The 13,975-nt window shown below is 35.1% G+C and overlaps 1 protein-coding gene across 3 annotated transcripts in view; it reads right to left on the bottom strand.

Moving 5' to 3' along the window:
• ZMYM4 (zinc finger MYM-type containing 4) overlaps window positions 1-13,975 on the bottom strand; it is a 204,311-nt gene that overhangs the window by 27,617 nt on the left and 162,719 nt on the right. For all 3 annotated transcript variants that reach the window (XM_004371958.2, XM_023727249.1, XM_023727250.1), the window contains 11 exons: window positions 11,738-11,888; window positions 11,136-11,251; window positions 10,195-10,470; window positions 9,872-10,022; window positions 8,700-8,872; window positions 8,013-8,163; window positions 5,856-5,996; window positions 5,474-5,511; window positions 3,965-4,109; window positions 1,138-1,256; window positions 277-448 (listed from right to left, as the gene is read on the bottom strand). In XM_004371958.2, coding sequence (XP_004372015.1) covers window positions 277-448; window positions 1,138-1,256; window positions 3,965-4,109; window positions 5,474-5,511; window positions 5,856-5,996; window positions 8,013-8,163; window positions 8,700-8,872; window positions 9,872-10,022; window positions 10,195-10,470; window positions 11,136-11,251; window positions 11,738-11,888 — 1,633 coding nt within the window. The remainder of the gene's footprint in view (window positions 1-276; window positions 449-1,137; window positions 1,257-3,964; window positions 4,110-5,473; window positions 5,512-5,855; window positions 5,997-8,012; window positions 8,164-8,699; window positions 8,873-9,871; window positions 10,023-10,194; window positions 10,471-11,135; window positions 11,252-11,737; window positions 11,889-13,975) is intronic.

The raw sequence follows: 13,975 nt of genomic DNA on the forward strand, positions 1-13,975 counted from the left end.
AACATGTGTACTTCTGTTTCATGAGAAACCATTTGTTCTGTAAGCCTTCACCTGAAGTACAATCAATCAATCAATCAATCAATCAATCAATCAATCAATCAATAAGGATAAGAGCTTTCAGAGGTACCAATAAGTTTCACAAATCCACAGTCTTGGTATTTAAACACAATGAAGCCTTTAGAAATACCCTGACTGCCTGATACCTAAAATTACTTGGGTCACCTGAAAAATCTGTAGATGTCTCTTTTCTTCCGTTACTTTAAAGATTATACCAACCTCCCTGGGATAGAGTTTTTTCCTTCTCCTCATCTTCTGCAATCATTTCTGCCATCTCAAGGAGATCAGCTTCAAACGGATGTGTGGGAAGCTTTTCCTTAATGTCTTCAATACTTTCGGTGACTTTATTTTCGTTATCCATTGAAATTGGAACAAGCATGGGGACAGGCATCTGAAAAACCAAGGATAGGTTGAAGAGTTTCTTAGGCAACAGGTACATCATGAAAACCATTATTTGTGAGATGATTTAAGAATTTAAATAATAAACAAATTCAAGATATTTTCATTGCTGACAATTAAAGTGTTCTTGCTGGTTTGTTTTTATAAGACTAGCTCCATTTAAATAAAAATTCAGTTAAGTGTTTTGGACACTCGACAAAATGTGTCTCCCTATCTTCTAAAAAAACACAATCCTCTAATGCACTTTTGTTTCATTTGTTGGTTTCTGCTTATATCTCTCATTTAACATTTCCACACAATTACTTCCCTTAAGAATTCAGTACCAGGAAAAAATACATTTCCTCTGAAAAACAGATACACTGTTCTTTAATAAAAGTGAGAATCATGTAAATCACAGTATTACTCCTTCTAACTCTTGCTAGAATCCACAATTTTAACACATACAAATACACACACACACAGAGTTTCTGATCTTTTTCTATTTAGTGGTCCTATTACCTGCAGCTTTTTAAAAGGGTACAAAGTGAGGCAGTCTTTTATATACTCCATATTAAGTAACCTGGTAACAGGTAACCACAGTCAGGTATATTTTACCAACAAGTGTAAATTTTCCCTAAGGAGCTACAAAATATTAACTGAGGAAAATGCTAAATTATCCTTAATCTCTAAATGATTACTCACTGGAACTGGAATTCCAAAGGGGACCGGTGCATACTGAGTATAAAGATGAAGAGGTATGGGTACAAACACTGGCACAGTGACTGGCACCACAATGATTTGGGGTTGACTTGGAGTGTCTTCTATTGGGGAAAAAAAAAAAATCCAACACACACACATAAAAATGAAGAGGTTAGAAACTACCTTTTAATAAAATGTTTTAAAAAAGCGTTCACAGAGATTTACAGTCCAAAATACATGTAATTATGGCACTAGAAATTCTTAGAAAAGAGGTATCAACTGCAGTAGCAAAGCAAGGCTTGAGTACAGAACTGACTCAAAGTGAGTAACAGTTAATAAATGTCAATGATGTGAGGATAAAATGAATGAAGGATATAATTTCAATATACTTGGATAGATGCATGGAAAGAATTGGAACAGCAATCTGAGGAGTATGGAAAACAGTATGCTGATAGGAATAAGTAAGCTATGTTAAAAAGTACTATACCCGTTGCCACTGAGTCAATTCCATCTCATAGCTACCCTACAGAATAGAGCAGAACTGCCCCATAGGTTTTCCAAGGCTATAATCTTTACAGAAGTAGACTGCCACATATTTTTCCCACAGTTCGAACCACCGATCTTTCAGTTAGCAACTTCAGACACTGCGCCACCAGGTGTAGAGGGGCCATACTGCAGATTTTTTATTTATTTCCAGTAAAGTGGGCAGCTACTTAGTAATAAGCTAAGTCATTTAAAAAAAAAAAAAAAAAAGACCCACTGCCACTGAGCCAATTCCAACTCATAGCAACCCTATGGGACAGAGAAGAACTGCCTCATAGGGTTTCCAAGGAGCGGCTAGTGGATTCCAACTGCTGACCTTTTGGTTAGCAACCAAACACTTAACCACTGCGCCACCAGGGCTCCAACCTAAGCCATACACAATATAATTCACCAGAAAACCATGGAAAGAAAGAGCTAAGAAGAGCCCTCCTGGCACCAGAACAAACCTCTAAGAATGGCCTCAAAAACCACCCTGCCTGAATTTAATTGGATTAGATTGCCAAGCACTTAATGCCTCACGGCATTATCAAAAAAATGAAAGCGCAATCAGCTGATTGTTAGTGGAGCCTAATGGCTAGGTGTAATACCAAACAAGGCAGACAGTCTGCTTAACAGAGAGACCAGGGAAAGAAACGCTGAGAGAGAGCTCTGCTAAACCCACTGTCATCCCAGGTAACTGTGCGTACGTCCAAGGATGTCTCCTCCTAGCAGTGATACCAAAAGCTTCATACTGTGGGGGGCAGGGAGAAGGTAGATACATACAAAGAAACAGTAAAGTGTGACCCATACACAGGGAAAAAAGCAAGCAAGAGAGGCTGCCTGTGAGAGGAAACAGATGTCAGATTTCACAAAGACTTCAAAACAGCCATCATAAGTATGTTCAAAGAACTAAAGAAACCATGCTAAGGAAGGTATGACAATCTCTCTTCACATAGAGAATATCAATAAAGAGACAGAAATTATAAAAACTCTGATTACATCAAAATTTCCAAATATATGGCTTTTAAACAATTTCTATAATCTTCAAAAAATTTTAACAATGTAAACTGATACACACTTCACCAACAGAGAATAAAAGGTTTGTATTAACTGAAGAAAGAAGCTCTGGGGGCATAGTGGTTAAACACTCGGCTGCTAACCAAAAGGCTGGCGGTTTGAACCCACCAGCCTCTCCATAGGAGAAAAATGTGACAGTCTGCTTCCATAAAGATTACAGCCTTGGAAACCCTATGGGGACGTTCTACTCTGCCCCATAGGGTCACTATGAGTCGGAATCGACTTGACAGCAATGGGTTTGTTTTTTGGGGGGTTATTAACTGAAGAAAAAAGGCAAGATTCTGATCCAATCCAATTAACTGTGATTATTCATGTCTCTCACCAAAAAGTGACCAAATATTTGTCCAAAAAATTTGCCTACATGTCAGACTTATTTAATATATTAAATACAGTAATTTTAATGCAGAAATGAAACATCACTGGAAATAAAATACAGAAGTTATTTTTTGAAATTCATACTACTGAAGTAACTCAAACATAAGAAAGCTAATTAAAAGTGGAGAATATGGCCTTTGGAACTAAAAAAAAATTAGATTTGATCACAATATCACCAATGTACTAGCCTCTAGACATATGATCCTGAGACAATCCTATGTGTTCTTCAAAAAAAATAAATAAATAAGGGTATAAATCATGTCTAGTTCCTGAAATGCAGTGTTACGAGAATCAACTAGCCAATACATGTGAAAGCTTATTATAAATGATAAAATAAAATGAAAAAGGCAGATGATTATGTTTTCAATAAGGTTAAACATAATAACCATTTATTGAGTGCCTAATACATATCAGGCACTTATATAATGTCATACAATTCTCTAAACCACTGTTGTGATAGATATTTTCATTTTAATTTATCACAAGATAAAACAGACCCATAAAAAGGCTTAAACAACTTGTCAAAAATCACACAACAACCAACAGGCAGAACTAGGATTTAAAGCCAGGTCTAAATAATTCCAAAACCTATGCTTATTCCACAATACTACACTGTCATTATAATAATAAGGAAATTAAATGAAGAGTTCTCAGTATGGCATTATCAATTAACTTTCTTCTCTTTGACATTAACTTGTTAAGCCTTAGATGGGGAAAATACTTAACTCACAGGTACGCTGTGAGAACTAAATTCGACACATCACATAGGAAATAATAGATGTGCAATTAATGTAAGCAAATTCCACATTCCTTTCCCATAAACTAGCTAAAATAAAGGAATGCCCAAGGAACATACCTGTCTGGCATTCTTTGTTTTGGGTATGTGGTTTGCAAGAGGTGGCTTTAGTCTGTGTAATAGGTTTGCACAATAAAGCTTTGTTCTTCAAAAGCCTTGGAGGTTGGGAAGGTGGCAGTTTCAGAGCATCTGTTTGTGTACTTGCCTAGCAAAAAAATAAATCAGAAAACAAAAAGGTTCTCAAAATCTATCATTAATTACAAGAAATATAATTTTAAAAGGAATACTATACCGGAATTACAAAGAAGACATAGCAGGTAAACAGTCAATTAAATTTGTGAGAAGTAGAGTATTCCTGAAATAATAACAGCAATTAAGAAGTATTTTGGTAACTATATACTGACTCTGAATGTACCTAATTACCAGTTCTGTTTATGAAGAAATATACTATTTCCACTGTAAGGCAGTGTTGATTAATAACAATGCTGATGGAGTTTAAATTGAGAACTGTTACTTCTTGATTAAGTCTTAAAGGACTTAGTTTCAACATAACTAGTAATAACTTATAATCACTTGTAATGATTTAAGTAACTTCAATAAAGATGATAGGAAAGTTATCTCAAATACCAGGGAACACTTTAGAAATACCATTTTTCCAGTCAGAAGTTTTTCTCATAATTTATTCATTTCTTATTTTAAAAGATAAAGCAGAAAATACTAATGAGTAAAGAAAAGGAATAGTTATTTACAAGCTAACTCTAAAAGAAAAAACATCACATTTAATAAATATTTTATTTACAATCTGACTACATTATAAAAAACTTCCCAAAAACCTTTTATGCCTGAAATCTGTACAATATACTTTAATTCTAAATAATAAAAAAATTATTAAAAAAAGATTTTTCAGTAACTACATAAAGACAGCAAGCATTCAAAGAAATTAAAGTACATAAAAGACCTAATAACCAGAAAACTCTATTTTTCAACAAAGATGAAATAAGCTAACAATATTTTTATTTTATGTAAATAAAGAAAGAATACCAAAAAAACCAAACCAGCTGCTGCTGAGTTGATTGCAACTCATGGCAATCCCATGTGTGCAGAGTAGAACTGCCTTCCATAAGATTTTCAAGGCTGTGACCTTTTAGAAGCAGACTGCCAAGCCTTTCTTCTGAGGCCTCTCTGGGTGGGTCTGAACCACCAACCTTTCGGTTAGTAGTCGAGTGCTTAACCGTTTGTGCCACCCAACGACTCCAAATAAAGAATAAACTCATTGTAGTCGAGTCAGTTTTGACTCATGTCAACCCTATGTGTTACAGAGTAGAACTGCTCAACAGGGTTTTCTTGGCTCTAATTTTTATCAAAGCAGATTGCCAGGCCCTTCTTCCAAGGTACCACTGGGTGGGTTTGATCCACCAACCTTTAGGTTAGTATTTGAGTGCAAACCACTTGTGTCACCCAGGCACCTTCAGTAAAAAACAGAGAGGGCAAATTAGCTCAAATGTATTCATACTGCATGAAAGTTGAAAATAAATACAGTGGCATATCAGTAAAAATAATAAAACTTACATCCCCAATGATTTTTGCTGTTACTGTCGGAACTGCACCTGATATAAATTGAAACATAGATTTAGGATATTATATAATTACTTAAATATTAGCATTAAAAGCTGATTTTTTATCAATAACCATAGAGCGTCATCATAAGAACATGTGTTATCCTAACTGAACTCAGTGGAAGAGACTACCAGTTCTACAGTATAATATGAGAAAAAGAGATTTGGAACTTGTAGTATACTGTTTCAGGTCCTAGCAGCCCACAGTGAGCCACCATTCCTAATAGAAATGTGTCACACATATGAAAATGATCACTGATGTAAAAAAAAAACAAAACAGAACCACTATATTCACCTCAAGAAGGCTAGACAAATGCTTTCAAATCCAGCTATACCTTGTAAGACGCTGTTAGAATTCACTGTGGGCTGGGCAGCAGGAGCACTTGCCAATGAGACTACATTAGCTATAACTGGAGTTGAATCTTTTCTTAGAGATGGGGGCCCTGCTGAAGCAGCTTGCACCATGGAAATACTTGCTGATTAAAATAAACAAAAATAAGAAAACCTCATGTAATTAGTATACACATACATAGAAACCAACATTTCAATAAGGTTAAACAAGACTTTTAGGTTAATTTCTACTGAAGCAAATAGTCACTTCAGGATTAACTGGGTTTTTTGTTTTTGATTTTTTAATTAGTGAAACTTAAGTCCTCTATACATTTTATCTTTATATAAAAATATAACGAGCAGTCTTAATTAAAAAACAATAAAAACCCAAAGGCACAATACTAATGAAGATCCCAGAGTAGACGTAATGGACATTTAAAGCTACTGTGTTTCTTAAATCTTGTTTTCAAGACTTGGAATTTTTAAGTTTCTGAAGTAGGCTCTTACAGCTCTTGCTTCTACTTGTAAAGAGGCTGCCCTTAAATCGTTCTAGCTTTTAGAATGGTACCATGAAGTACCACAAACTTTATTTATCCATATAGTTTTTGAGATTAAATGGCCTAATTATGCTATGGTATATCTGAAAGGCCATGTGATTTACACTCCATGTCCTTTGTTACAAGTAGTCCCAAATCCTTTTTTTAAGAAAGCCAAGGTGTATATATCGAATCATAAAATATTAACTGGTACCTATAAAGTGCTTACAGAGTTTATTTGACTCAATATGCTCAGAGAAAGTTACAAGAACTCATTTCTAAAGACCTTTAACCTAAAGCATTAAAAAAACAAAAGGGGATCTAATTTTATTTTATTTTTTTAATTTTCCTTCAGGTGAACATTTACGGAGCAAATTAATTTCTCACTGAAACATTTATACACAAACTGTTTTGTGACACTGGTTACGATCCTCGCATTGTGTCAGCACTCTCCCCTTTTCCACTTTAGGTTCCCCGTTTCCATTCATCCAATTTTCCTGTCCCTTCTTGCCTTCTCATCTTTGCTTTTGGGCAGATGATGCCTATCGGGTCTCGTATAGTTGACTGAACTAAGAAGCGGGTTCCTCACGTGTGTTATTGTTTGTTTTATATGCCTGTCTAATCTTTGGCTGAACGGTGAACTTCGGGAGTGTCTTCAGTTAGCAGGGTGTCTGGGGGCCGTAGTCTCGGGGGTTTCTCTAATCTCTGTCAGACCAGTAAGTCTGGTCGTTGTTTTGTGTACATGAATTTGAATTTTGTTCTACATTTTTCTACTGCTCTGTCCAGGAACCCCTATTGAGATCTTTGTCAGAGTGGCTGGCGGTGGTAGCCAGGCACCATCTAGTTCATTTAAGCTAAGGCTGGTGGAGGCTGTGGTTCATGTAGTCAATTAGTCCTTTGGACTAATATTTTCCTCGTGTCTTTGGTTTTCTACATTCTCCTTTGTTCCTGACAGGATGAGACCAATAGATATATCTTAGATAGCTGCTTGCAAGCTTTTAAGACCCTAGATGCTACTCAACCAGAGTAGGATGTACACCGTTTTCTTTATGAACTGTTATGCCAACTCACCTAGATGTCCCCCGAGACCATGGTCTTCAGCCCTCAGCCCCAGTAACTCAGTCCCTCAAGGTGTCTGGATGTGTCTAGGAAGCTTCTATGACTTTGCCTTGGTCAAGCTGTGCTGACTTTCCCTATACTGTGTATTGTCTTCCCCTTTACCAAAGTTAACACTTGTCTACTACCTAGTTAGTGATTTCCCCCTTCCCAACCTTTCCTCATAACCATCAAAGACTGTTTCTTTCTGTGTGTAAACCTTTTCTTGAGTTTTTACAATAGTTGTCTCATGCAATATTTGTCCTTCTGTGATTGACTTATTTCACTCAAGCATAATGCCCTCCAGATTCATCCATTTTGTGAGATGTTTGGCATGCTCATCATTGCTCTTTATTGTTGTGTACTATTCCATTGTGTGGGGGATCTAAAATTTAATGCCATTTGAACACAATGAAATTTATGTTTCATGAAACTATTGACAACTGTTTACAGTTCCTAATCTGTAGAAGAACAGCAGTTACTGCCTGGCATTGATCAAAGACCCCATTCATTACTTAAGTTTAATTTTACCTGCATTGTTTTGCGAAGGTGGGTCACACATACTTTGCTGATTACAGAACATCAAGATACAAAGCAGGTTACAAAAATGTTTCATTTCTCCTCGCCATTTCAAGGACTCACTCAGTTTACCCTGTCGCTTACAACCATCACATTTGGCCATCTGAGAAATAAACAGAAAATAGTAAAGGAGTGAGAAACAAATTATCTGTGGTCTGACAGAATAAAAACATAACACACATAACAAGTGAGGAAATTAACATTTATATCACAAAAAGGAAGGCTGACTGTCCTACAATGTTAAATATTTAAATCTCTCTCGATTTCATTCTAAAATCTTTTTTTTAAACCACACATTTACAGACTCCAATAAATAGCCATTAAAAAACAAAGTAAGGTAAAGATAAGACCTATTTTTCGAAGACATTAGAAGACAAATTAATTATAGTTAAAAAAATAAATGAATAAAATTCCAATTTTAAATACATTCATTCTTAAGACTCATGTATCTCCTACAAGGAAACGAAAAACAAAAGGAATAATTTTCAATAATATTAAAGTCTTCTTAAATCTTATATTCACTGCTAGAGGAGAATTTAATACATTTAATACTTAAAAGTTTTAAATTACTGAAAGAATAAAAAAAGAGAATAATTTATGCCTTAACTTGAAAAACCTAGGAATGTGAATAATTTTTACCTGATAGAACAAAACTGTATACTTGGACATGCATTCTTCACAACAGAACTCTTCCACCTTTCCCCCTAAATTATTCTGTACCAATTTGGGAGATGTCTGTAAACAATAACTGCACATTTTACAGTGATTTCCCCAACGTTTTGCCAAGTCATGTTTATAGAGCAATTTGCAGCCTAAAAATCAGGAAGATAAGATTAACATTAGAGAGAAACATATACATCTTTCATTTAAATGGCCTAGGACAAAGTTTTCACACTTGGGACCTGACCAGTTAGTAGGTCAAGAGATCAATTTAGAGGATTTATACTAGTATTTTAAAAAATTAAATGGTAGTACAGGATAGAAAATATTATAGTGCATCACCTATACTGAGAGTAAGCTTTGTTTCATGAAACCTTTCTTTGAGTATGTGATTACATACTGGGTCACAATTTAAAATGTATTTCTTCTTTTGTGTTGTAGCCATAAGGTTTGAAAGCCACTGGTCTAGGAGATTAATCTTGTGCAGTTTTAAAATAAAACACTTTAAACACATAAAACAGTCATCTATATAAAGGAAGCAATCTACATTGATTTGTATATTCAGACCATTTAAATCCAGAAACTTAATGGCTGTTTGAAACAATAAAGTATAATCTTAGGATGTTACCATAATTTAAGGAATTCCCTTTAGAAATAAGCGTAATAACTAAAAGATCCTTGAGGTTGCTATCAACCTAATGTTAAATATTTTTACATCACCACCATCTTCTGCATTATACTTTGAGGATCTTTTCCTTTATTTTAACTTCTATCTATAATATAGTGAGCCCTGATGGCGCAGTGGTTAAGTGCTTGGCTGCTAACTGAAAGGTTGGCAGTCTGAACCCACCAGCCACTCCGCAGGAGAAAGATGTGGCAGTCGGCCTCCATAAAGATTCATACTATGGGGCAGTTCTACTCTGTCCTATAGGGTCACTATGAGTCAGAATGGCAATGGGTTAGTTGGCTGGTATGTATAATATGAAGGATTAGATCAGAAAAGACTGAACTAACTGCAAGCAAAACAAAAACGGTTTTGGCATTATACATAAAGGATAGAATGGATAAACTTATAAAGTAAAAGGTTAAATCATCAACTACTTTTATAACAACCAACAAGCTCAGCAGACAAGGTAATATTCTGTCTTTACCTTCACTACAGAATGACTTGTCAGCACCTGAGAATCGCACAGTCTCCTTTACAATTTTCTCAATTTTACAATATTCACAAATTGCCATTACATTATTTATTTTCTTATATTCATCAGAACAATTCTTGCCACAGAACTGGAACATTTTACCCTGCAAAGAAATAATCATTAAGTACTAATTAAACATTTGGTTTCCCTTATGGAAATCCTTATCCCTCTTACTTTCAAAACAAATAGTGAAATTTTTGGAGATGGAAAACTAAGAATATTTTTACAAACAGAGTGGCTGATACTCAAACCCTTATCAGGATCCTGTACTTTACCTTATAGTCAAGAAGTTCTGGTTTTGTAGCAAAAAGACGGTTACAGTGCTGACACTTGAGTTTCACCACACTTCGTGCAAACCCAACATGTTGGGATTGAGCAGCAAGACGCTGGAGACCGGCTGCAGCGGAGCTACTGATGGAGGTGGGAGAAACAGCAGAGGTGGTACCTCCTCCTGCTGACACTGTAGAACCTGTGGGAATGCTTACAATTACTTGGCCCTGAGACAAGGGCACTACTGAAGAATTCATTCCTGCTGGTTTGTTGAACAAGTTCTGAAAAAATAAAGACAAAATAAAAAGAGCAATCTAATTATTTGTTCAAACAAACAAGTAAGTATAGACAGCCTATAAATGCCAAGCACAACTATAGGTATTTAAGATACATCTGTGAACAGGCAAATCCCTTCCTCTGAGCAGCTTATGACAGAATGGGACTGGGGGGACAGGGATTCATTTAGGTCCAAAAAATAAAATAATTCAACTGATAATCTCCTTCACAAACAATATCTTCCCAATAGATAATCTGACTAATAATGTTGTTGTGTGCCGTTGAGTCAATTTCGACTCAAAGCGACTCTACAGGACAGAGTAGAACTGCTCCATAGGGTTTCCTAGGCTGTAATCTTTATGGAAACAGACTGCCAAATCTTTCTCCCCAAGAGTGGCTGGTGGATTTGAACCCCTGACCTTTCGGTTAGCAGCTGAGCGCCTAACCACTGGGTCATCAGGGCTCCTTTGGGTAATAATAGTAACATTTAATTTTGTAGAAGGCAGTTAAATGACATGCCTCCAAGTACAGGAAGAGCCACAGAATTCAAATTTAACAGGAGTAACACAGAAATTTAGACAATCCAGACATTAGCAAACACTTAATAAGTTTACATTACTATAGCAGGTGACTAACTGACTGGAGAAAAAGAAGATTCCTAAGGCCATACCTGGAAAGCTACCACACAACTGTAGCTGCAGAAGTTGCGTATACTTCCGTCTGACATGGCGAGGTGATACTGAGGGACTGCTGAGGTTTTACAACTATTACACTGAACCTGTACACCTTAGCAAATCAAAATAAAAACTAATGAGTGATATATACAGATATACACAGATGTATAAGAATATATAATGTACAAAAATTCAAGGGCCAGGTTAACTTGCAGGAACTGAAACTAAACTCAATCACATCACATACTGACAAAAACTAACTTCACTTTTAGAAACAAATTTTTCTTTTTTAAATTTGAAGTTGTCACAGTTTACCATGAAACTACAAATAAATGAATCTTGAAATAAATCAGGTGTGGATAAAGAAAATACATTAAAGAAGCCATATGAAATTCCTCTGGTAAGGGAGGAATGCACAAATAAGCAAGGAAGTAAATAAACATAAAATAAGCAGTCAAGGTAACAGGTCATATTTTACAACAAAGATTTGAAATACTTTAATTTTCCTTAAAAATCAACTAAGTTTGGAAAAAATGTGTACTATAAAAATAAAGCAATAACCATATTATATTTATATAGTTTATGAAACCAACATTACCTGTAGAAGTAACAATTTTAACTCTGTAAGCAGATAAACAATTGACAGAACAGAAAAGCTCTGTCTTCCCCAGGCTATTGGTATTTTCAATCATTTCTGCTGAGGATCTCAATGATTTGCAAAGTGCACATGGTGTAATTTTGGCTGACTTCTATTAAGAGAATAAAACAACATTTATTTATACCAAATTCTGAGTAAGAGCATAATTCTTCGAAACGTTTATATCCACGTTGTTTTGAAATATTTTACATCAGTGGTTTTCAAACTTTTATGATTACAATCCTCAGTAAGAAACAAACTTTACAAAGTGACCCAATACGTATACTTCTAAGGTTTTATGTTTGTGTATTATGTGCGTTTATATATACAACTGAAAAAAATTTTCATAAAACAATACACATCATGATAACATGTGATGCACTCTGATATCTTCCATTCATTAAAAAAAATAATGCAGGACACAATCTAGTAATTAATTTCAGGATCTTTTAAATGATTGTGACCATCCTTTTAAACACATTATTTTAAACAAGAACACAACAGGGAATTCATGCTTTTTCATACTGTCCTAAAAACTGGGAGAAGAACAATAGAAAAAGGTGCTATAGACAGCAATAAAATGTGAATTAAAGGAGATAAATAAACTTACTAGAAAACTGTCAAATATTCTACCAATATTAATATTCTATTAATAACAAAGTATACTGTAAGCAATAAAGTGGTAGCAAATCTTGTATATTACAAGTGTCCAAAAATAAATCACCAAATCAGGTCATTTCCAGATAAACAAAAATTAAGGGACTGTGTAAAAACCAAACCAAACTTACAAGAATTATTAAAGGGAGTCCCTCGATCTGAGAACAAACAACATCAGATCACAGGCTGAATCTAGGATGAAGGATTCTACCAGCCAGATACTAATCTAGGAAAGGAACTCTCAAGGACTATCCAAAACCAAAAGAAATACAACAAGGAATCAGAGCAATTAATCTGTAAACGACAACAACATCAGAACAATAAAAGAGGGAATAAACGGTGTAGGTATAGAACCTTCTAATGGAGAGGAGGGCAAGGCAATACCGAGTAATAATAGACTGCTTCAAACCTAGAAAGAAAATGGTAAATTTCAAGGTAAGCACAAAGAAAGTTAACAAACATACTCATCAAAATAAAGAAAAAAAACATAAAGTCTCAGTAAAAACAAAAACCATGAAAACAAGATAAATGAAAAGAAAAAAAATCCACAAACAAAAGGAATTCAGCACAGGAGAGTAAGAGGAACAAAAAAGTCGGCACCACAAAAAAAAAAGCACTACAGAATGACAGCAATAAACTCACACCTATCAATAATTACACTGAATGTAAATGGCCTAAATGCACCCATAAAGAGACGGAGAGTGACGGAATGGATTAAAAAAACAGGATCCATCAATATGCTGTCTACAAGATATACCTTAGAAACAGAGACATAAATTTATTAACATAAATCAAAGGTCGGAAAAAAATATATCACGCAAACAACTACCAAAAAAAAGCAGGAGTGGAAATACTAATCTCAGATAAAATAGACTTTAAAACAAAATCCACCATAAAAGATAAAGAAGGACACTATATAATGATTAAGGGGATGATCTATCATGAAGACATAATCATAATAAACATCTACGCACCCAGTGACTGGGCTCCAAAATACAGAAACAAACTCTAACAGCACTGAAAAGAGAAACTGACAGTTCCACAATAATAGTAGGAGACTTTAACACACTACTCTCAGTAAAGGACAGAACATCTAAAAAGAAACTCGGCAAAGATACAGAAGACCTAAAGGGCACAATCAGCCAACTTGACCTCATAGACATATATAGAACACTCCACCCCAAAGATGCAAAGTACACATTCTTTTCCAATGCACACGGAATGTTTTCCAGAATAGACCACATCTTAGGCCACAGATCAATCCTCAACAAGATCCAAAACGTTGAGATAATATAAAGTATCTTCTCTGACCACAATGCCATCAAGGTAGAAATTAACAACAGAAAGAGCCAGGAAAAAACATCAATTAGATGCAAACTGAATAACACTCTGATTACAAACCACTGGGTAACAGAAGAAATCAGAGATGGAATCAAAAAATTCCTAGAAACAAATGGGAATGAAAACACATCATACCAAAACCTGTGGGACACAGCAAAGGCAGTCCTCAGAGGACAATTTATAGCAATAGATGCACACATC

Source organism: Trichechus manatus, unplaced genomic scaffold, assembly GCF_000243295.1.
Source record: "Trichechus manatus latirostris isolate Lorelei unplaced genomic scaffold, TriManLat1.0 scaffold00015, whole genome shotgun sequence".
Lineage (NCBI taxonomy): Eukaryota > Metazoa > Chordata > Mammalia > Sirenia > Trichechidae > Trichechus > Trichechus manatus.